This window comes from Canis aureus, chromosome 20 (genome assembly GCF_053574225.1).
Source record: "Canis aureus isolate CA01 chromosome 20, VMU_Caureus_v.1.0, whole genome shotgun sequence".
In the NCBI taxonomy this organism is placed as follows: domain Eukaryota; kingdom Metazoa; phylum Chordata; class Mammalia; order Carnivora; family Canidae; genus Canis; species Canis aureus.
The window spans coordinates 1510886-1533768 of NC_135630.1; the positions used below are offsets into that span (position 1 = coordinate 1510886).

Genomic DNA, 22883 nt, shown 5'->3' on the forward strand with positions numbered 1-22883 from the left:
GAGTAAGACAGATATGGTCCCTGTCCTCACTGAGTTGACATTTTAGGCAATAGGCAACATGCCAGCTGACTAAACAAACTAAACAAACAACCAAGTAAACAGGTATTTTCAGTGCTTCATAGGAAAGGAACAACCAGAGCATATTTATATATTATAAATTGAAATACACAGTTATGTATTATATGCTTAACAACATATATAATATAATATATATGTGGGATCCATTTAAAATTGTGTTCGAAAAAATTCCCTAAAACTGTATCATTCCATGCTATCTCCTAATACTGCTAGAAACTTCTTGAAGTTTCTATGATTTTTTTGGTCTCCAACAGTGTGAAACCTCCCTTGACCTGTGAGCCAGCCTTCAGAAGAAGAGGCAGCTGGGAATCATTGCCCTGGGGATGCTCTGGGATCCAGAACAGGGGTAAGTATCTGCCAGACCTGCGGCAACCTTGCTGTCTGCATTGGCTAAAGCCACTTAAATTATTCACAGTACCTGCAGCCTTCTCATTGTTATCACAACTCATTGAATTCTCTCCCAAGAGAGAAGTGATGTCTTCTCCAAATACCTTGAGGCAATTTTCAATCAAAAAGTGTACAAGAGAAACCTGTAATGAAAAGGACCACAAAGGGGTGCTCTTTTTCATATGGCATAGCTATAAGTCACATTTTGTTTATAAATCTTGGATCTAACCAATAATGTGAAAGACTTCTAAGAAGAATGCAGAGTTGATAAAAAAAATATACAGAAATCAGAGTTCCCAAATAAAAAATAACATAGAGTGATACTTTCTGTTGTACTTTGGGTATAGATTTTAAAATACTACTAGTCAGTGGGCTAAAGTTCTAATTTGTGGCCTAGTTTAATAGCTAACATTGTGATACCAATGGTTACACCATTAAAACTAAGATAGTTTTCAAGGTAACCTAATTTATTAAACTTTACTTATTTTTTAAAAATTTGTTTCCAGTATATATTGGATTATAACTTCTGTATAATATCTAATTAAAATGTATAAAGCATAGAGAAAAACTTATGAAATCCATTTCTTAAATGAGGAAGTATCTTAGTGGAATTTGGAGATTCCTGAGGGTTTCTTTGTATTTGTTTTTTGTTTTTTGTTTTTTTTTTTTGAGGAAAAACTCACATGGCTGGAGAGAAAACATGTCTGTCTGTATAACTGCAGTCCCTCCTCATGTCTTCCTTTGTCTAATGCTGTCTCTCGGCATGTGCTTGGGGAAAAGCTGTCATCTTATTAGACATGTGTGGCTCCATTAGGATGTTCTGGAATATTCTACTAGTTTCTGTCTGATGTAACAGAGGCAAAACAGTAGCCATGTATTTTTCTAAATGAGCCACAACTTACAGAGGAAGGTCAATGTGTTTGGAGCCATGGGTGCTCATAGTGCCCGATCCACCTAGGATGTGCCAGTACTGACCAGAGGACCTAGATGTTGTTACCATTGTGTTATCAGGAATCCATGGCTTTGCCCAAGGTTACAAGCTCCCCCACCCCTCAAAGATCAGACTGAGAGTTTAACCTTGACTTGTCAAACTCCAGAGCCCAGGTTCTTTTCAATCATATCACACCACTCTTCTCTCTCGTTTATTTAGGTAGTCTAGTATTGAATCTCCTGGATGGGAAGAAAGCGACTCAACTGCTCTGCGTTTCACACTTTAACAACACCCCTTCCCATATTCCACCAGAGTAGGATAACGAACTCTGCCATTCCAAGGAAGCCTATGAAGTTGTGCACTTTTCAGAACTGATCCATCCAGTTTACTACTACACATTTCAGATTCAAAGCATGGATTCTAAACCTCAGGGGACACAAATGAGAGCGCTCTTACCTTTTTTATAAAGTTGTCTATCAATTCAAAGCTGGAGGAATTAGGTGGACAAAGAATGCATGGGGCTACACTCTCTGATAAATTATAAGCTGTCATCTGATTGGATGAAGATTGTTGCTCAATGTTGTATAACCCTCCAAAAAGGTATCACAAGAGAACAACATTCGCTTTTGGCAGCTGGGCTAGAAGCCTAAAGTCAGAAAGATACACTTTTGAATAAGGCAAGTCATTGCACTTAGGAAGCTGGAAGTATAGAGATGTAGAACGGAGAACATCTTTCTAGATCTAGTTCACAACCTGCTATAGCAGAGTTCGAGGCATGAATGTATACGAAAATGTTTCACTGAATTCGATTTCTGAGCTAATCCACTCTGGTTAAATGTTTGACAAACGTAAGGTTACACCACGGGCTGTTGATGCTCTAGGATCTCCCTTAGGCCAGTGAGTTTTGTCTACCAGTTTCATATATTCAGAAGGTGTACAATGGCTAAGGATTCTACATTAATAAGGTCAGGCAAAGAGCAATAATAGCCATAAGGCATGCCTGTATTCTGAAACATTCCTCCATGGGTCTGAAGAATTGAAACTCTTTGGCTTTGATTGTTACTTTAGTGGACAAAGTGGCAAATGTAAACCAATCTTTTCCTAAAAGTATATTGCCTGTATTTCTGAGACATGACCAGAGTAGAGAAATTATTGCATCATTACCTCTGGGCTGCATTTATTTTCTCCTCCTCAGTCACTTCATCAAAAACACCAAGCCACTTATCATAGAGGTCGGATAAAAGTAAACTTCCTTGGATATTTAGAAGAAAATACTATGTAGATAAAAAATACACGCACGCACACACACACACACACACACACACATATTGGAAATATTACAGAGAAAACACTTAGTTGAAAACTTCAGTTAAGTCCCTACTTCCTTCATAGATACCCAAACTGTGACCCACACGGAGCTCAGCTCTGACTCTCCATTGACGTGCACATGAGAAAGCAGGTGTGTGGATTTTCTCCAACAAAAACGAAAGCATCAAAGCAGAGCCTAGGCTTTAGTGGAAATGAAGACAAAGCTCCGTTCTAGCATATGGCACTTACTCTTTTGTGCGCTTTTTTGCAAACTACTAAAAAAACTACTCTCATAATTGCATCATTCTTCCTTTCAATCACTGTATCAGATAGTCTAATGGCAAACTCATGATGGTCCTGAGGATATATTCATTTCTAGTGTAGGCCAATTCTCCAGATAGTTTGACATGATACTATTCAGGCCAAGGTTGCAGAGTCTGATTCTCCACAAAGATTAGTCAACTTTAGGAAGGGAAAACTTTAGAAATGTCTAAGAACTCTACATACTCTTGGTCACCATCTTCCTAGTCTGTGATTATAACACAGAAATAGAAAAGACCCTACTAAGTCTTGCTAGAAACGTCAATTCCATGTGTGCAGCTTAAAGAGGGCACACTTACCATGCTATTCAAGTACTTAATGTATCATCATTCTTTCCTCTTTCTCTTGTTGTCTATACATATATTTACTGGTGTGTTTTACTATAGCTCAGTGTAGTAGTGGTCAGGGACTATTGGTATCTATCATAGAGTTGAACAGTAATGGGGGACAAGGAAGGACCAAATATGACCTTGATTCTAAGGGTGTCCTCATTACTGCCTTAACATAGTTTTGTTCAGAGCTGTTAGCAAGTGCCAAGGTAGATGGATTAAATTGTTTGTTCTAGTTCTCACTTCTTTCTCCATTTCCCTTTTAGGAATAGAACTGGATATCTGTGAATTAGCTGTATAATTTCAAAAATCTATTTTTTGAGTCAATCTATTGAATTTTAAGAATCGAAACTATTTTTGTCTGTTGTGCCTACTCCAAAAGTTAGATTTATCAAAAGAGGCATGTAGCTAGAGCTGGTTACCGTGTCGTTATAACCTTGGATGGTGGGATAGACATCTCAAATATTAATAAAAGGATGCTTAGGATGTGGTGAAAGCAGACACAAATGGCAAAATCCTTCCTCCCTGACTTATAAAGTAAAAGGCATTAAGAGACAGGAGAAAATGATGCTTAAGAATGATTGCCTCACTGAGCCTTTTTGGATTCCTCATAAAGTAAACACTTGCTTACTATTGTAATCTTCTATGTCTATTCTCAAATGTTTCATATGATTTTTCTTTTGGAAACTGCCTGCATTAGGAGGGCGGTGAGGATGTCATCAAAAGCAGGATGTTTGCTTTGTAAACATTATGTATGTGCCAGTGGATATTTTGAAATTTCTTATTATTACTAGTAGTCATATTAGTATTAGTATTTGGCATGGAGCCTTCAGGCGGGTGGTGAATGGTGAAAACAGAATATATTTCTAATGTATGGGGCTTTTAAATCCTACAGTAGCTTCCTTAAATTTTGATTTCATGAAGTGTTTTCCAGTGTGTCAAGTTCTTAATCAGTTATGCCTATGATGGTTCCTGGGCAATCATAATGAAAGACACCAATCACACCTTGAGTTATTCATGTGTGGATAAAGCTAGAACTTTCCCCACCTTTAAAACAGATGCTACCACAAGAACAGATTCGCTGTCCAAGTTCACTCTGTCCCCAGAATTTAGTTTCTCCTTTAGGATTCTGCATGATTTTCTACTTCCTGATTTTCTGAAGATGCCTTTCGTGAGTGGTCCTTTCTGATTGATAAATGAAAGCATATCCTGTAGGAAAAGAATAGTATATGGCATTTCATATCCCAATCCCAGAGCAAAAGCTTGCTTCCTTTTTGAAAGACCTAGGGAATGTGACAATATGTGGTTTTACAGCTGGGGGGACTAAAGTCCATTTAGATTCTTTAGTCAATGTCTCTCTATAGTTTCTACCCAAAAATCCACCTTACAGTCATACACTGAAACATTGTAATCACTTATTTTAATAAGATTTTTTCATTGAATTTACCCTTTTAAACAAACTTCCATGTTTCAAGGCCTTTGTGGAATCCTTGCCTGTCTCCTACTTTACCAGTCTTTTCTCCTTATTCCCTTACATATATGCTCTTCCCCAAAGTATGGAATACTTTTTGCCATACTCATTTCCCTTTCATTGATTCCTCTTTAAGTGATTGCATCCTTCATTCCTACTATCTCTATTTCATTTCCTCTTTTAAAATCAAGCTCAAATGCTCTCTTCTTATTCTCTGATTACAGTCCCTTCATGAGTCTTTCACTGTCCTTTGCTCTATCTTCATGTCCTCTCCCTGCAGTGTAGAAAGATAATAAGGACTGGAGTGAGATAGACCAAGGGACCAGAAACCTATTATGCTTCTGATCTATTGTGGGAACTGGGGCACATGCAAACTCTACTGAGAAGTTTCTAATTCATTTGTAAAGTGTGGAGGATGATAGTTTTAGCTACCCCCAAAAATTACCATGATGTAAGGACTGGGGTAGTAGCTAACAAGTAAGTAATGTAGTAAATTTCTCCACACCTAGCATAACATTCCCAAATCTAGTGCAGTGCTTGCAGAGGTCCTGGGTACTCAGTAAATTTCCACACTGAAAATTCAGTACACCAATTTCAGATAACACATAACCAAACTCTGTGGCTGTCATTTAACATATTCTGGTAGGATTAATGGATTCATATTTGCCACAAGATGAGTCTTTATGCTTAGGTAAGATGTTTTCTAGTGTTAGATTTAGTAGACTCAGTTGAAGGAGACCTGAAACTACTGTGAGTTCAGGAAGACAATGGCAGAATTGAAGATGATTCATGTACTCAGTCTATTTTGACTGATCTGAACAGCGCTACATAGGTCTCTGTGGAAACAAGTGGAATGGACAAAAATTTGTCCTGTTGTATTAGCCTCATGACTCTGCAGTACCTAAATCAAATGACACTACGAAAGCCTCTCAGCCACAGCAGGGGCTGTCCAATGATTTCTCCATTTGGGTGTAGGTTTACATGAAAACACTTGGCCTCTCCGAGTTCCCCCTCCTCAGGAAGGCAATAAAAGACCAAACTGAAACCTACCAGATTTGGGAAGGGCAAGTTGTCATTATCACAGATATCAATGAGGGAAACTCAAAAGAGCTGTCTGGGTTTTGCAGAAGGTGCAGTTGTGCACTGGTTGTTCTTCAAGTGCCAGCGCACCGCCAAAAGGCCAAGTTTCTGAAAGCACTAATTTTAATGGTTTTCTGGCCTGAATCTAAGGAAAAAGGGAGATTAGTGTATTTTAATTCACTTAGCCTTGTTTCCACCATTGCTATTATACAGCGTGTTCATTGTAGTGGCTAGACGAGGGAAACTGAGTCATTTGTTGTATAGAATTCTCCACGTTCTGTTGTTGGCTAATACCATCCTCATGGTGTTGATGACTTCTTGCCCATATCCTTCAGACTGATGGTTAAACCTAGAGACTCGATCACACTCAAGGTCAGTATTTCCTGTGCCATCAGTTACTGTCGATTACACTGCATCAGGAGGCACTGAACCTGTAGATGTGTTTTCTACTGGTGTGATCAGTGGGTTCAGGTGTCAGATCTCATTTTAAAAGCTAGAAGGATTTAGTATTCAAATCAAGCTGAGTTTGCTAATCATAGGCTTTCACAGCTCAACTCCCCTCAGCCTCAGATATCCTCTTTGGCTTTCTCAGTGCTCAAGTTTCTCCCATGCAGAGGATCTGCCTCTCGTGACACAATTTGCCTGAGCCATACTTCTCTGGTTCCTCTGCTCTGGGTCATCTTCAAGGATGACTATCTGCAGCCAGGGTCCTTGGGAAGTTGTCATCACATGCTGGCTATGTGGTGGCTGTGTTTTCTTGTCATATCCCACCAACCCACCCAGAGATGATGTTTTCGGTTAAATATGTTTAACATTTACTGAAAAGAGCCTAAACCACAATGAACTGTGGAAACACAATTCCTCATACACACACTCAAACATACATGTATATATACATCTACACACAAGTACAAGGCTTGAAAGAAAACATCGAAAAAGCAAAACAATGAGAGGTTATAAATGCATTTATTTACCACCAGTTTCCAGAGATGATTTTTAATTACTCAACATTCCCTATCAAAGGAAGAGCTTTCCAAAGAAAAGGTGATCAGCAGTGAAAAGCTTAATTCAGAGTTTTGAGTGGTCAGCTATGAATGTTTCCCTTTGAAGATACCTTAACATTGCTTAAATAAGTGAATTCCTTAAAAGTCAACAGATGAGCCAAGCTGTTGAAGGATAAAGAGATGAGCAACATTTCACCAAATGACCTTAAACACCTGGCCTCTTGGCTTTTTTGGAATGTAGTGAGTGCATCACCACCTCCACTCATGTGGGTGCCAGCACTCCACCAGAAGCATCCTGGTCCTGCCACTTAGGAAGCTCAGCATTTTAAAGCTTCGGTTTCCTCAACTTTAACATAAATGATGCTGCCTATGACTCTTAAACTAAATATATAATATTCTACTCAGCATAAGGCAATAAATGGCCCCAGGATGATTAATTTTTGGGGTCACTTCAAAAAAGTCAAATAATGTCAAATAAATGTGGAAAAATTTGGGGCATTTGACTTTCAAAAGGAAAGTATGAATTTTCCAAAGCAATTTGACAATGGAACATTTCTGGGAATGGGAAAACAATGCATGGATCATATATTCTATATGCACAGATACCAATCTCTGTCTATACACTGGCATATGTAAGAAACCTACACTTCTGTAGTTCTAAACAGCTCACTTGATGTCTAGTTTGGTTCTCTGTTCCAAGACTGCTAGAGTTTTAGGATTTCTTAATTGCCCCCATGAGTGTGTCTATGATCTGGAGTCTTCTAGTGCCAGGGAGGCTGTAAAATGGTGAAGTGGCACTTATCTGGTTGCTCTGTGTCATTGATGTACACTAATGGCCATTGAGGTGTCGGCACTGCTCTCTTGACCTGGGAAATTGGTCTGTGTGCCTGTTGATGAGGCATGTCTTTCAAACCCAGTGGATTTCTGTTTCTTCCATACTATTCTGTGACTGATGGAGATACTTTTACTAACCGATCTGTTCCATGTTGAGGTATAAGAAACTCTGTGTGGACATAGAGGGCCATATTTCTTAGACATGTCAGCTCGCTATTCTGTGAGGAATATCTGCTTCCTTTTGGTTTCCATGCAGGAAATGGTGCAGATATCCCATGTACCTGCCTAGTGGTTTTGAGCTTTTCCCATGAGTTTGCCACCAAAATCTTCTACTCTATGCCATGAATCATTTTTGGTTCCTAGAAAGCTAAATCTTTAAGACTTATAAGCAACAAAGAGCTTCCTTTTCCTCATATTCTCCTCTTCTATTCCCTGAGGAGGTGATTTAGTTGTCTCTTAAGGCAGCTTAAGATGGGAAGAAGGATGAGGGACGGAATACCTGAGGTAAAAAAATGAGTTAGTACTTCAAAGATACTTCCTACCATACTTGGAATACCCCTTAGGAAATGCTGTTGTAGAGAACTGAGGATTAAAAGCCAGTGAAGAGAGGGTATGTGTAGTAGTGGTGCTGCCATGAGTTTTATGATGTGTGGTCTCAAGAAATAATGCTTCCTCATCTTGTAAACCACCATCTTTGGCATGGTCCTTTGCACAGTCCTCTCAAACATTAACTCTTGAAAAGTCTCTTTTGGTTCTGGGAACTCTTCCTCCACCCTATGAAAGGAGGAGAAGTTACCTTATGGAAGACATGAGGACCAATTGAGAGCCAGCTCCAATAGACAGACACCTAGGTTAGCTCCAGATGAGCTGCAGGCTAACTAGAGTATTAGGTCACTGCACAAGTGACCTCAATTGAGCCTTCAGTGAAGTGTTATGTGAATCATAACCAAGTTAAATAGTTGTCTAACCTACTGAGTTATGGAATGATTTTTATTATCCATATAAAAACATACAACACAATACAGTACAGTACAATACAATACATTAAAATACAATACAAAAAATATGTAATAGGATATGGTAGGCATTGAAGAAAAAGGAGATATTTTGTGGGAAGATTTCCTCAATATGAATATATGGGACCAAGGAAAAAACGTTAAATGGAAATAGCTGGGTGTTGGATGGGGTTCATTTATCATTCATTGGAAAAATAAAGAAAGAGGAAACGTCAAGCGTCATTATGGAGATTCCAGTCTTCAGTGACTTAGTAAACTGTAGACATGTAGATGGATGGACCCATGCCAGATGGGTACTTTGTAGCATTCTACAGTTTTGCCTTTTTGGAAATCACTATCACTCTCAGTGGCTTGGATTCAGCAGTTTGTTTTTATGTCACTGATGAAAAACAAACACTTGTCTTATACCAACATATTCTCAGACATGACACAAGACTAATCTTAATACCTAATGACGTGGGTTACCCTAAAGATTTCCTCAACACAATGAGGTATGTGTCATAAAATGCAGATGTCAAAACTATGGAGGGATTTATGATATGTGTCTCCAGGTTCTGAATCTAAACTCTGTTTTACAAAATGGGGTGTTGCCAGAGAGCTGTGGTCAGCTAGGCTCCAATAATACTCACTCTAGTCTCAGGGGAACTTCTCCTAGTTCTATTAATTACTTTATTAGAAACGTATTTTACATCCATTATCTTATTTAATCTTTACAGCATATCTGAGATTTAGACATTATTTTTATCCACATGTTAGGGATGAATAAACTGATACTGAGCTTGAGTAATAGGTCAAATGTCATATAGCTGATTAATGGGAGCACTGGAGTTTGTACTCTGGAGAGGTGGTTTGAAGTCAAGTCAGGTCCTTTTTACTCAATGATGTTGGTTCTTTTCAACTCATTTTAAAGAGCACTGGAATCCTATGGTACCTCAAGACCACTGAGCCAAACGAGGAGGGAGGAGGAATAAAGCCTTGCGCTCTGGTTTCAAACAAAACACATTTATATATTACAAATAGAAATACAAAATTATGCATTATATGCTTAACTACATATATAATATATATGTGAGATCCATTTAAAACTGTGTTTAAAAAAATTCCCAAACACTCTAACATACCATGCTATCTCCTAATACAGCTAGAAACTTTTTGAAGTTTCTATGCTTTCTTTGTTCTCCAACAGTATGAAACCTCCCTTGAACTGTGAGCCAGCCTTCAGAAGAAGGAGCAGCTGGGAATTATTGCCCTGGGGATGCTCTGGGCTCCAAAACGGGGCTAAGTATCTACCATGACCCCCAGCAACCTTACTGTCTGCATCTGGCCAAAGCCAATTAAATTATTCACAGTACCTGCAGCCTTCTCATTGTTATCACAACTCATTGAATTCTCTCCCAAGAGAGAAGTGATGTCTTCTCCAAATATCTAGAGGCAATTTTCAATCAAAAAGTGTACAAGACAAGCCTGTAATGCAAAAAGTCCACAAAGGGGTGCTCTTTTTTATATGGCATAGCTATAAGTCACATTTTGTTTATAAATCTTGGATCTAACCAATAATGTGAAAGACTTCTAAGAAGAATGCAGAGTTGATAAAAAATATATAGAAACCTGAGTTCCCTAAGAAAAATAAAATAGAGTGATACTTTACAGTGTACTTTCGGTACAGATTTTAAAATACTACTAGTCAGTGGGCTAAAGTTCTAATTTGTGGCCTAGTTTAATAGCTAACTTTGTGATATCAATGGTTACATTTTTAAAACTAGGATGGTTTTCAAAGTAACCTACTTTATTAAACTTTACTTATTTTTCAAATTTTCGTTTCCAGTTTATATTGGATTGTAACTTCTGTATAATGTCTTATTTAAATATGTAAACCATAGACAAAAACTTATGAAATCCATTTCTTAAATGAGGAAGTATCTTAGTTGGAAGGTGGAGATTATCATAGGTTTTTTTGTTTGTTTGTTTCTTGAGGAAAATCTCACATGGCTGGAGAGAAAACATGTCTGTCTATCTAACAGCAGTCCCTTCTCATGTCTTGCTTTGCCTAATGCTGGCTCTAGACATGAGCTTGGGATAAAGCTGTCATCTTATTAGGCAGGTGTGACTACATTAGGAATTCCTGGAATACTCTAGTAGTTTCTGTCTGATGTAGCAGAGGCAAAAGAGTAGCCAAGTATTTTTCTAAATGAGCCACAACTTGCAGAGCAAGGCCAATGTGTTTGGAGCCATGGGTGCTCATAGTGCCCGAGCCAACTAGAATCTGCCAGTAATGACCAGAGGAGCTGGGTGTTGTTACCACTGTGTCATGAGGAGCCATGGCTTTGCCCAAGGTTACAAGTTCCCCGCTCAAGGATCAGGCTGAGAGTTTAACCTTGGCTTGTCAAACTCCAGAGCCCAGGTTCATTCCTACCATATCACACCACTCTTCTCTCTCTTTTGTTTAGTCAGTCTAGTATTGAATATCTTGGATGGGAAGGAAGCGACTCAACTGCTCTGCATTTACCACTTTAACAACACCCCTTCCCAATTTCCACCAGAGTAGGATAACGAACTCTGCCATTCCAAGGAGGCCTATGAAGATGTGCTCTTTTCAGTACTGATCCATCCAATTTACTACCACACATTTCAGATTCAAAGCATGGATTCTAAACCCCAGAGGACACAAATGAGAGCTCTCTCTACCTTTTTTTATGAAGTTGTCTTACAATTCCAAGCTCCAGGAATTAGGCAGACAAAGAATGCTTGGGGCTATATGCAGTGATAAAATAAAAGCTGTCATCTGATTGGATGAGGTTCATTGCTTAATGTTGTATAACACCCCAAAAAGGTATCACAAGAGAACAACGTTCGCTTTTGGTAGCTGGGCTAGAAGCCTAAAGTCAGAAAGATGCACTTCTGAATAAGGCAAGTCATTGCACTTAGGAAGCTGGAAGCATAGAGACAGAGAACAGAGAACATCTCTCTAGATCTAGTACACAACCCGCTGTAGCAGAGTTCCAGGCATGAATGTATACGAAAATGTTTCACTGAATTCGATTTCTGGGCTAACCCTCTCTGGTTAAATGTTTGACAAACATAAGGTTATACCATGGGCTGTTGATGCTCTAGGATCTCTCTTAGGCCACTGAGTTTTGTCTACCAGTTTCATATATTCAGAAGGTGTACAATGGCTAAGGATTCCACATTAATAAGGTCAGGTGAAGAGCAATAATAGCCATGAGGCTTGCCTGTATTCTGAAACTGGCCTCCACAGGTGTGAAGAATTAAAACTCTTTGGCATTGATCGGTATTTTAGTGGACAAAGTGGCAAAAAGTAAGACAATATTTTCCTAATAGCATATTGGCTGTATTTCTGAGACATGACCAGATTAGAGCAATTATTGCATCATTGCCTTTGGGCTGCATTTATTTTCTCCTCCTCAGTCAATTCATCAATAACGCCAAGCCATTTATCATAAAGGTAGAATGAAAATATACATCCTTGGATATTTCGAAGAAAATCCTTATGTAGATAAAAAAAAGATATATACAAACAAACATAGATATAAAATAGAAAATATATATTGGAAGTTTTACAGAGAAAACACTGAGTTGAAACTTCACTTCAGTCCCTACTTCCTTCATAGATACTCAAACTGTGACCCACACAGAGCTCAGCTCTAACTATCCATTTACTTGCACATGCAAAAGCAGGAGAGTAGATTTTCTCCAACAAAAATGAAAGCATCAAAGCAGAGCCTAGGCTTCAGTGGAAAGGAAGACAAAGCTCCCTTCCATCATATGGCACTTACTCTTTTGTGTACTTTTTTGCAAACTATTACAAAAGCTACTCTCATAACTGCTTCATTCTTCCTTTCTTTAACTGTATAAAAGTAGACGGTCTAATGGCAAACTCATGATGGTCCTGAGGATATATTCATTTCTAGTGTAGGCCAATTCTCCAGATAGTTTGACATGATACTATTCAGGCCAAGGTTGCAGAGTCTGATTCCCCACAAAGATTAGTCAACTTTAGGAAGGGAAAACTTTTGAAATGTGTAAGAACTCTATGCACATGTGGTCACCATCTTCCTAGTCTGTGCTTATAACATGGAAATAGAAAAGACCCTACTAAGTCTTGCTAGAAGCATCAATTCCATGTGTGCACCTTAAAGAGGGCTACACTTATCATGTTACCCGAGTACCTAATGTATCATCATTCTTTCCCCTGTCTCTTGATCCCTATATATATATATATATATATATATTTAGTGGTGTGTTTTACTGTAGCCCAGTGTAGTAGTGGTCAGGGAGTATTGCTATTTATTGTATAGTTGAACAGTAATGGCGGAGAAGGAAAGACCAAATGTGACAAGGAAGGCCAAATATGATCTTGATTCTAAGAGTGTCATCATTACTGCATTACCATAGTTTTGTTTAGAGCTGTTAGCATGTACCAAGGTAGATGGATTAAATTCTTTGTTTTAGTTCTCACTTCTTTCTCCATTACCATTTTAGCAATACAATGGGATATCTGTGATTTAGGTATATAATTTCGAAATTAATCTATTTCTTGAGTCGATCCATTGAATTTTCAGAATTCCAAACTACTTTTGTCCGTTGCACCTACTTCAAAAGTTAGATTTATCAAAAGAGGCATGTAGCAAGAGCTGGTTGCCATGTTGTTATCACTTTGGATGGTGGGCTGGACATCACAAATATTAACTAAAGGATGCTTAGGATGTGGTGAAAGCAGACACAAATGGCAAAATCTTTCCTCCATGACTTATAAAGTAAAAGGCACTAAGAAACAGGAGACAATGATGGTTAAGAATGATTTGGTCACCTCACTGAGCCTTTTTGGATTCCTGATAAAGTAAACATTTGCTTACTATTGTGAACTTCTATGTCTATTTTCAAATGTTTCATATGATTTTTCTTTTGGAAACTGCCTTCATTAGGAGGGTGGTGAGGAAGTCATCAAAAGCAGGATGTTTGCTTTGGTGAACATTATGTATGTGCCAGTGGATATTTTGAAATTTCTTATTATTACTAGTAGTCATATTAGTATTAGTATTCTGCATGGAGCCTTCAGGTGGGGGTGTGTGGTAAAAACAAAGTATTTCTAATGTATGGGGCTTTTAACTCCTACAGTATCTTCCTTAAATTTTGATTTCATGAAGTTTTTTCCAGTGTGTCAAATTCTTAATCAGTTATGCCTATGATGGTTCTTGGAAAATCATGATTGAAAGACACCAATCACCACTTGAGCTACTCATGTGTGGATAAAGCTAGAACTTTCCCCACCTTTAAAACAGATGCTACCACAAGAACAGATTCGCTGTCCAAGTTCACTCTGTCCCCAGAATTTAGTTTCTCCTTTAGGATTCTGCATGATTTTCTACTTCCTGATTTTCTGAAGATGCCTTTCGTGAGTGGTCCTTTCTGATTGATAAATGAAAGCATATCCTGTAGGAAAAGAAGAATAGTATATGGCATTTCATATCCCAATCCCAGAGCAAAAGCTTGCTTCCTTTTTGAAAGACCTAGGGAATGTGACAATATGTGGTTTTACAGCTGGGGGGACTAAAGTCCATTTAGATTCTTTAGTCAATGTCTCTCTATAGTTTCTACCCAAAAATCCACCTTACAGTCATACACTGAAACATTGTAATCACTTATTTTAATTTGATTTTTTTCATTGTATTTACCCTTTTAAATCAAACTCCATGTTTCAAGGCCTTTGTGGAATCCTTGCCTGTCTCCTACTTTACCAGTCTTTTCTCCTTATCCCTTCCATAGATGGTCTTCCCCCAAGTATGGAAATCTTTTTGCCATACTCATTTCCCATTTGTTGATTCGTCTTTAAGTGATTGCATGCTGCATTCCTACTACCTCTATTTCCTTTCCTCTATTAAAATCAAGCTCAAATGCTCTCTTCTTATTCTCCAATTACATTTCCTTCTTGAGTCTTTCACTGTCCTTTGCTCTATCGTCATGTCCTCTCCCTGCAGTGTAGAAAGATAATAAGGGCTGGAGTCAGAAAGACCAAGGGATCGGAAATCTATTATCCTTCTATTCTATTGTGTGACCTGGGGCACATGCGAACTGTACTGAAACATTTCTAATTCATTTGTAAAGTGTGGAGGATGATAGTTCTAGCTACCCCCAAAATTGCTGTGATACAAGGACCGGGGTAGTAGCTAGCATGTAACTAACGTGGTATATGTCTTCACACCTAGCATAACATTCCCAAATCTAGTGTAGTGCTTTCAGAGGTACTGGGTACTTTGTAAATTTCCACAGTAACAATTCAGTAGACCGATTTGAGATAACACAGGTCAAACTCTGTGGCTGTCATTTAACATATACTGTTAGGATTAATGGATTCATATTTGCCGTAGGATGAGTCTTTATGCTTAGGTAAGATGTTTTCTGTTGTTAGATTAAGTAGACTCAGTTGAAGGAGACTGGAGTCTACTGTGAGTTCAGAAAACAATGGGAAAATGTGAAGATGATTCATGCACACAGAGTCCATTTTGACTGATCTGAACAGGCCTACATGGGTCTCTATGGAAACAAGTGGAATGGACAAAAAGTTGTCCTGATGTATTGGCCTCATGACTCTGCAGTGGCTAAATCAAATGATACTACCAAGGCTTCTCAGCCACAGCCAGGGGCTGTCTAATAATTTCCATATTTGGGGGTAGGTTTGTATGAAAACACTTGGCCTCTCCGAGTTTCTTCTCCTCAGGGAGGCAATAAAAGACCAAACTGAGACCTACCAGAATTGGGAAGGGCAAGTTGTCATTATCATAGACATCCATGAGGGAAACTCCAAAGAGCTGTCCTGGTTTTGCCGACGGTGCAGTAGTGCACTGGTTGTTTTGGCAAGTGCCAGCGCACCGCCAAAAGGCCGAGTTTCTGAAAGTACTGCTTTTCATGGTCTTGTGGCCTGTATCTAAGGAAGAAGGCTGATTAGTGTATTTTAATTCACTTAGCCTTATTTTCACCATGGCCATTATACAGCATGTTCATGTAGTGTAAATGTTCCCAGGATGATTAATTAATGGGTCACTTCAAAAGGGTCAAGTAATGTCAAATATATATGGAAAAAAAATTGGGGCATTTGACTTTCAAAGGGAAAGTATGAATTTTCCAAACCTATTTGACAGGGGAAGCCTTTCTGGGAATGGGAAAACAATGCATGGATCATATATTCTATCTACACTGATAGCAATCTCCGTCTATACACTGGCATATGTAAGAAATGTACAGTTCTGTAGTTCTAAATAGCTCACTTGATGTCTAGTTTGATTCTCTGTTCCAAGACTGCTAGAGATTTAGGATTTCTTAATTGCCCCCATGAGTGTGTCTATGTTCTGGAGTCTTTTGGTGCTGCAGAGGCTGTAAAATGGTGAAGTGGCACTTATCTGATTGTTCTGTGTCATTGATGTATACTAATAGCCGCTGAGGTGTCCAGACTGCTATCTGACCGTGGGAAATTGGTCTGTACACCTGTTGCTGAGGCATGTCTCTCAATCGCAGTGGCTTTCTATTTCTTCCATACTATTCTGGGACTGATTGAAATACATTTACTAACTGATCTGTTCCATGTTGAGGTATAAGCAACTCTGCATGGACATAGAGGGCCCCTTCTTTCTTAGACATGTCAGCTCATTATTCTGTGAGAAATTTCTGCTTCCTTTTGGTTTCCATGCAGGAAATGGTGCAGATATCCCATGTACCTCCCCAGTGGTTTGGGGCTTTTCCTATGGGATTGCCACCGAAATCTTCGACTCTATGCCATGAATCTTTTTTGTTTCCTAGAAAGCTAAATCTTGAAGACTCATAAGCAACAAGATTTATTTATTTTTTTTTATTTACTTATTTATTCATGAAAAAACACAGAGAGAGGCAGAGACATAGGCAGAGGAAGAAGCAGGCTCTGGGCAAAGAGCCTGATGTGGGACTCGATCCGGGAACTCGGGGATCACACCTTGAGCCAAAGGCAGACGTTCAACAGCTGAGCCACCCAGGTGTCCCTTAAATAGATTTTAAAACTTTTCCAAATTCACATGGTAAATAATCTAGAATAGGATTGAAATTCAGGGCTGTACGATTAAAAAAATCAATGTTCATAACTAAGATTCTATGTTCTTATTTTAGCCCCAGTGCCTTCTTTTTGACAACTCTGGTCCATAAATTATGCTAACAGTTAATGCACTTAATTACACCTATAGGTTATTTTTCACTGAAACACATGGATACCATACATTTCTTCTGCTTGAAAAAACTAGAATTTACCCATTTGCCTTCCAGATAAAACCTTGTATTTGTTAGTGTGGTATTCAGAAAGTAAAAGTAAATTAGGGAGATCAGAGTGAAGAAACAGGGGACTCAAGATGAGTTAAAGTTCAGAGTGATTAATGTACTTAATTGTATTTACTTATTTATGTTTTTTAAATTATCAAAGAAAATATCGGATTTCTGATAATATGGATTTCTGATATTTTTCTTAATTTACATTTAAAACTACCATCATGGGGTGCCTGGGTGATTCAGTCAGTTAAGTGGCCAACTCTCAATTGCGACTTGGGTCATGATCTCAGGATCCTGGGATTGAACCTCACATTGGGCTAGGCAGTCAGCATTGAACCTGTTTCAAGATTTTCTCTCTCCCTCTCCTTCCTTCCCTCCCTCCACTCTCTCTCTCTCTCTCTCTAAAATAAATAAATAAATAATAAATAAATAAATAAATAAATAAATAAATAAATAAATAATAAAATATTTTTAAATAGAAAAAATAAAACTATGATCATAATCACCAATGAACTAATTGAAAAATAACCTGTTGGGTGATATGGATATTTAAAAATCGGTGAAATATATTTTGTCAGATAGCAATTTCCAGCCTGACTTGGGAGAGAAGATAGCTGCATTTAAATACACAAACCACACATGCACAGATACATGCATGCACATGATTTACTGACTACCAAATAGTCATTAATGATAACAAGTGTTTTTTTAGGGTTTGGAAGAGGCATAGTCAGCAAAATGTTCCTGATGGAGATGGGCTGTGTGCTGAACTTTGAAGGATATGATACATTTCTGTTTCAGTAAAAGGGAGGAGAGAACAGAAGAGAGCCATGTGTAAATAAACAGAGGTAGAAAATTGCAATGTGTAACATATGTTTGATTAGATCAGAAAATATGTACAGGAGTAGTGGGGGAGTTGAGGTCATGTTATGTATCTGTGGTCTTTAAATGCTTCACTAGTAATTTAGATGTTATCTTATAAATAGTGGGGAATCATGGTAGGTGAGTACATGAGCTCCTCAATAGTAGGTTCTCTTAAAAAATTAACTCTTGGGTGCTTCTAGATGTACATAAGGAACACTTTATTATAATGATCTTTTAAGGGCCCATCCACTGCTAACTCTAGCAAAAGTGTTATACATTTAAATGTTACTGGTACCTGATTCATACAGACTTAATATTATAACCTGGCTTTTATACTTTTTAAGATACAAGATCAATGATGTCAGTGTCCATTACATATTCTGCACTTAAATCCTTGTGAAAACTTTCCAGCATAATCAGTTGATGAGGTGGATAAAATGAAATAGAGAACATGGAAAGCAACATTATCATAACTGTGTAGTCTTCCTTTAATCTTTCCTTCCAAGTACTGATTGATTTACTCTTTAATACCATAATTCAGTATATATCATCAATGTATATCATTAATTTATTATATATCCCCATCATTTCAACTAGGTGCTGAGGATTCACAGATGAATTAGGCTTGACCTCAAAGACACATGTACTTGGATAGAGCATAAGATACATATATGTTAGATGTATTGGGTTCATGGAAGGAAGAATGAGTGAATGGCTGTTCTACTATGTTGTGGTACATGACTTCACTATGGGCAGAATGTTGACTGAGTCACTCCTGTTACTTCTCCTTTCACCCAGACAAACCAGACAAAGTACCACTACCCCCAGCCCATTTTTTGAGGTGGCACTTTGAAACTGGCCTCTAAACTTTCCTAATTGCAATATATAAAGAGTAGTTCATTCTGTCATCTCAGCATGGCAAAATCCTTTTAAAAAAAAGATTTTATATATTTATTCATAAGACACACATAGAGAGAGAGGCAGAGACAGAGGCCGAGGGAGAAGCAGGCTCCTCACAGGGAGCCCAATGCAGGACTTGATCCCAGGGCCCTGGGATCATGCCCTGAGCCAAAGGCAGATGCTCAAACACCGAGCCACCCAGGCATCCATCAGCATGGCAACATCTTAGCCATTTTTCAATATGTTATACATTTGTGCACACCACTGTGGATCTTTCCCACAAAATCTTTTTACCTCAAAGTAGTGTCCCCTAAAGGTAAGAGGTGATCACAGCTGCAGAAAAATTTAGAGGACTCTAAAGAATAGAGAAGTCAAAAAAGGACTGTCCCTGTTCCCACTGGGACTCCTAGGAGGCAGTTGTGTGTGTCTAAGCAGAGAGGGTTGGGATGATCCCAGAGTCTTCTGTGCCATGGAAGCCTTGTGGAAGAGGTCCAGGAGTAGGGATGAAGAGGACAATAAATGGAGGACTGCTGAGGGAGACCATGGGGGAATTTCTGATGTGTTAGCAGATGCTAATGAGTTATGATGCCATTGACCAAAAACTATGAAACCAAGCCTGTACCAACTTTTTTAGTGTATGCCTGATATTTGGATTGAAAGTATTGTGACTGCTACCTAAGTCATGGGATCAAATATCTTTTCCCTCAGCCTTCTCTATTAAGAAATTATCTCTGTCCTCTATATGTCTACTCCATGTTTAAATCATTCCCGTGACACTTTTGTGGGGGAGATTATAGTAGAGTAACTAATGCTACCTGTCCTGTTTTCTTTATGAGATTGTAATTTGGGCAGCCCGGGTGGCTTAGCAGTTTAGCGCCGCCTTCGGCCCAGGGCCTGATCCTGGAGACCCAGGATCGAGTCCCATGTCGGGCTCCCTGCGTGGAGCCTGCTTCTCCCTCTGCCTGTATCTCTGCCTCTCTCTCTGTGTGTGTCTCTCATTAATAAATAAATAAATAAAATCTTTAAAAAAAAGGAGATTGTAATTTTGTTGGATTAAGTCATATTTATCTTGTTATATCCCATCCCTTGTAGGGTCAAACACAGGGTCTTATACTTCTCACATAGTAGGTACTTCGTATATAATATGTAATATGTTACAAAATGAACTGAATTGTAAAGAAAATACCATTGAGTTTGTATTCCAGAAAAGACCATTTCCTATACTGCATTGTAGGACAACGTAGCATCACACAGTTCTTTATCACATACATTAATGAGTTCTTACATAAATAAGCGAAGGGACAAAAATATTAGCAAAATGCTGTCAGTTACATAATAAGAGTTTTGCAGAGAATGTACTCTGAGTTCTATAAAGCAGATAATTCAGTCCTGTGGCTCCAAATAGGCATTTATCATGTCTCCAGAATGCCCCTTTCTTTTTTTTTAAAATTTATTTATGATAGTCACAGAGAGAGAGAGAGAGAGAGAGAGGCAGAGACATAGGCAGAGGGAGAAGTAGGCCCCAAGTACCGGGAGCCCGACATGGGATTCGATCCCGGGTCTCCAGGACCGCACCCTGAGCCAAAGGCAGGTGCCAAACTGCTACACCACCCAGGGATCCCCCTGCCCCTTTCTTTATTCCATCATTATAGAAGCTCTAATCATAGGGCACAATTTTAGAGAATATGTAAGTTAATGTGAAAAACCCCAGCTGTGATTCCTAAATAAACATCAAGAAAATGAACAGAAAAAACCTTAGTGTGAAACATTTACCTTGAAGAATTTTCTTCTTTCTCTGATACTGGCTTGATTACAGGGGGCTGTTGGAGTAATCGTTATATTTCCTTTGTGATTTTTTATTTTATGCCATTCTTGTAAAAACTGAATTTGTCTGATTTATTAATTTCTGTTTTGAGACATGAAAAATCACTCATCTCTATTTAAATTTTCTTTGTATTGATTACCAACATCTCCATGAATCTGTATGAGACTGTCCCGGAAGACGACTTACCTCATTTTGAGAAGATGAGATATTGACTATTTCATGCATATAGCAAAATGTTAGAATAGTGTCTTGTAATTAAAATTAACTGTATCTATAAGGATATGATTATGAAATAAATATTGGAAAATCTGGTTGAGAAAATAGAAACTACTCACCCCATTAAAAATAATTTTTAAGGGTGCCTGGCTGGTTCAGTCAGTGGAGCATGTGACTTTTGATCTTGGGGTTGTTTATAAGTTTGAGTCTCACGTTGGGTCTAGAGATTACCTAAAAAAATTTTTTATATGTCTCAAATTCTGAAACACTCATGATGAACATGACACCCAAAGTGCATTTTTACAATAAATGTGTTACTTTGAGAAGAAATATCTTTGTGTCTAACTAAAGAATATGACAAACCTGAACTTTTATATTCTAGAACTAAAAGTCTTACTGTTTGACATTTTTATGTTCATTTATACATTTTATAGAAATATAGACATTTCTAGAAATATAAATATTTTCACATTTCCCCCTATACATATGCTTGCATATTTATATTTCATTTCTAAGGTATTTATATTTTTTGACCTACTTCATACTTTAGAGATAGTGATGGTTAACTCATTAAACACCCAAACCAAGCAAATAAAACAACAGCACTCTATAGTGGTGCAGGCCATTTATGTGTGTATCTCTTAACATGGATCCCACAGCATCATGGTAAACAAGACAAATACTTTGGATAGAACAAATGCCTTTGCGATGTTCTTACAAATTTATATTCCCATTAATGGTGATATACCAAGAATAGAGTATATTTTTAATTTCTTTTAGGACCACAGCTATGTTTTCCTTCTCACAGCAAATGGTAAGATATCATCACTATTGGGAATTGAAGTCCATAAAAGAGAAAAAAATAGTTCTTCAATGACCAAATGTGATTTTCAGAAGTCATGTTTAGTGAGTAACATGATTAATCTTGCATTTAAAAAGAGTCAGAAAAGATAAAAGGAAGAACATCTTCCTTCTTTTGAACTACATTTCACTCCACAAATACTAATAAACAAAGAGTAGAGAGTCATGTGAAAAACCTATAAAGGATAATTCAATACAGGAACTTGCATAGAATTATTTTCCATTAACTAATCAGAACTTGCATTAATGTAAATGAAATCTATTTTAGCTTCCAGGAATACCATTGATTCTTTAAGGGACCTAAAAGAATAAAGAATGAATGTATAAGAATAGTAATACGATGGTAATGTGTAATAATTATACATCTACCTAATTGCAAGATATAGTGCAAAGTGTAATCAGTACTGTTGTTGTGCCCAAGATTGCGAATCCAAGAAACCACCGAGGAGCTGACAACGATGCAAGCGCACGAGGGTTTATTAGCAAGCTTGAGCTTGGGTCCAGGTATACCCGACACAGCGGAACAGGGACTTGGACCCCAAAGTGGGTTACAGCTGGGTTTTTATGGGCTGGTCTAGGGGATTTTCAGAAGGGATGGAGGAATCTCAAGTTCTGTTTATATTCTGATAGGGGGCTTTCAAGGGCATTGAGCTCTGTTCTTATTCTAATAGGGGCTTCCTGCCCTTGGCTTGGGGTCTGTTCTTATTCTAATATGGGATTTTCTACCATGAGCATGGGCTCTGTTGTCTTTCTGATATGGGATTACCTGCCGAGGACACTGAGGACATTCTGCAGTTTTTCCCATAAAGTTCAGCTCTTATTCACAGGGGCATAAAATGGCTGTACTTGTGCTAACGCTAAACTTGAGGTGGAATGGCTTTGATTTTTCTTGGCCTCCACACTGTGAAGAGCAATTTAGTAATCATTAATAATTCTCAGATGTTTCCCTCATAGTCCAGTGGTACAAAGCAATTGTTGTACATTTTCTGCTGATATCAGCCATCACTTTAAAATTGGTTTTGTTTATCTTTACTGAGTACAATAATTGGCTGTTTTTTATTTCAAATAACTTTTAAATATGAAAATATTTTGATATTATATTACATATGTTGCACTTAAATTACATGCTGTAGCCTTCCACAACTCACCCTGAT

At 38.1% G+C, this 22883-nt stretch overlaps 1 protein-coding gene and 1 long non-coding RNA gene across 4 annotated transcripts; one reads left to right on the plus strand and one right to left on the minus strand.

Moving 5' to 3' along the window:
• Nucleotides 1-269: 269 nt before the first annotated feature.
• On the plus strand, nt 270-3808 carry LOC144291407 (uncharacterized). Its single transcript, XR_013358667.1, has 2 exons — nt 270-424; nt 1616-3808. It is a non-coding gene; the product is annotated as an uncharacterized LOC144291407 (long non-coding RNA).
• Nucleotides 3809-7338: 3530 nt separating this feature from the next.
• On the minus strand, nt 7339-22239 carry LOC144291405 (rho GTPase-activating protein 20-like). Of its 3 annotated transcripts, XR_013358664.1 has the most exons (6): nt 22099-22239; nt 20988-21099; nt 15527-15702; nt 14049-14210; nt 10112-10223; nt 7339-9741 (listed from the first exon to the last, which is right to left on the minus strand). XR_013358664.1 is itself a non-coding variant. In XM_077860890.1 (5 exons), exons 3-5 carry the CDS (start codon nt 15683-15685, stop codon nt 10185-10187), a joined length of 360 nt encoding a protein of 119 aa, XP_077717016.1. In that variant the 5' UTR covers nt 15686-15702; nt 20988-21099; nt 22099-22239; the 3' UTR covers nt 7339-10184. The 3 variants fall into 3 exon arrangements, 1 of the variants encoding a protein (XP_077717016.1); XM_077860890.1 differs by having other exon boundaries at nt 7339-10223; XR_013358666.1 differs by lacking the exons at nt 7339-9741; nt 10112-10223; nt 14049-14210; nt 15527-15702 and adding an exon at nt 16629-16831.
• Between the last annotated feature and the right edge of the window lie 644 nt (nt 22240-22883).

Bases quoted from the DNA above. Each gene is read 5' to 3' on its own strand.
- LOC144291405 (XM_077860890.1), bottom strand. From the start codon at position 15,685: ATGAAAAGCAGTACTTTCAGAAACTCGGCCTTTTGGCGGTGCGCTGGC. The intron at 14,211-15,526 runs GTAGGTCTCAGT...CTTTTCCTACAG, and splicing joins ACTTGCCCTTCCCAATTCTG to GATATGCTTTCATTTATCAA. The intron at 10,224-14,048 runs GTGGGGAAAGTT...TTTGCATTACAG, and splicing joins TGGTAGCATCTGTTTTAAAG to GCTTGTCTTGTACACTTTTT.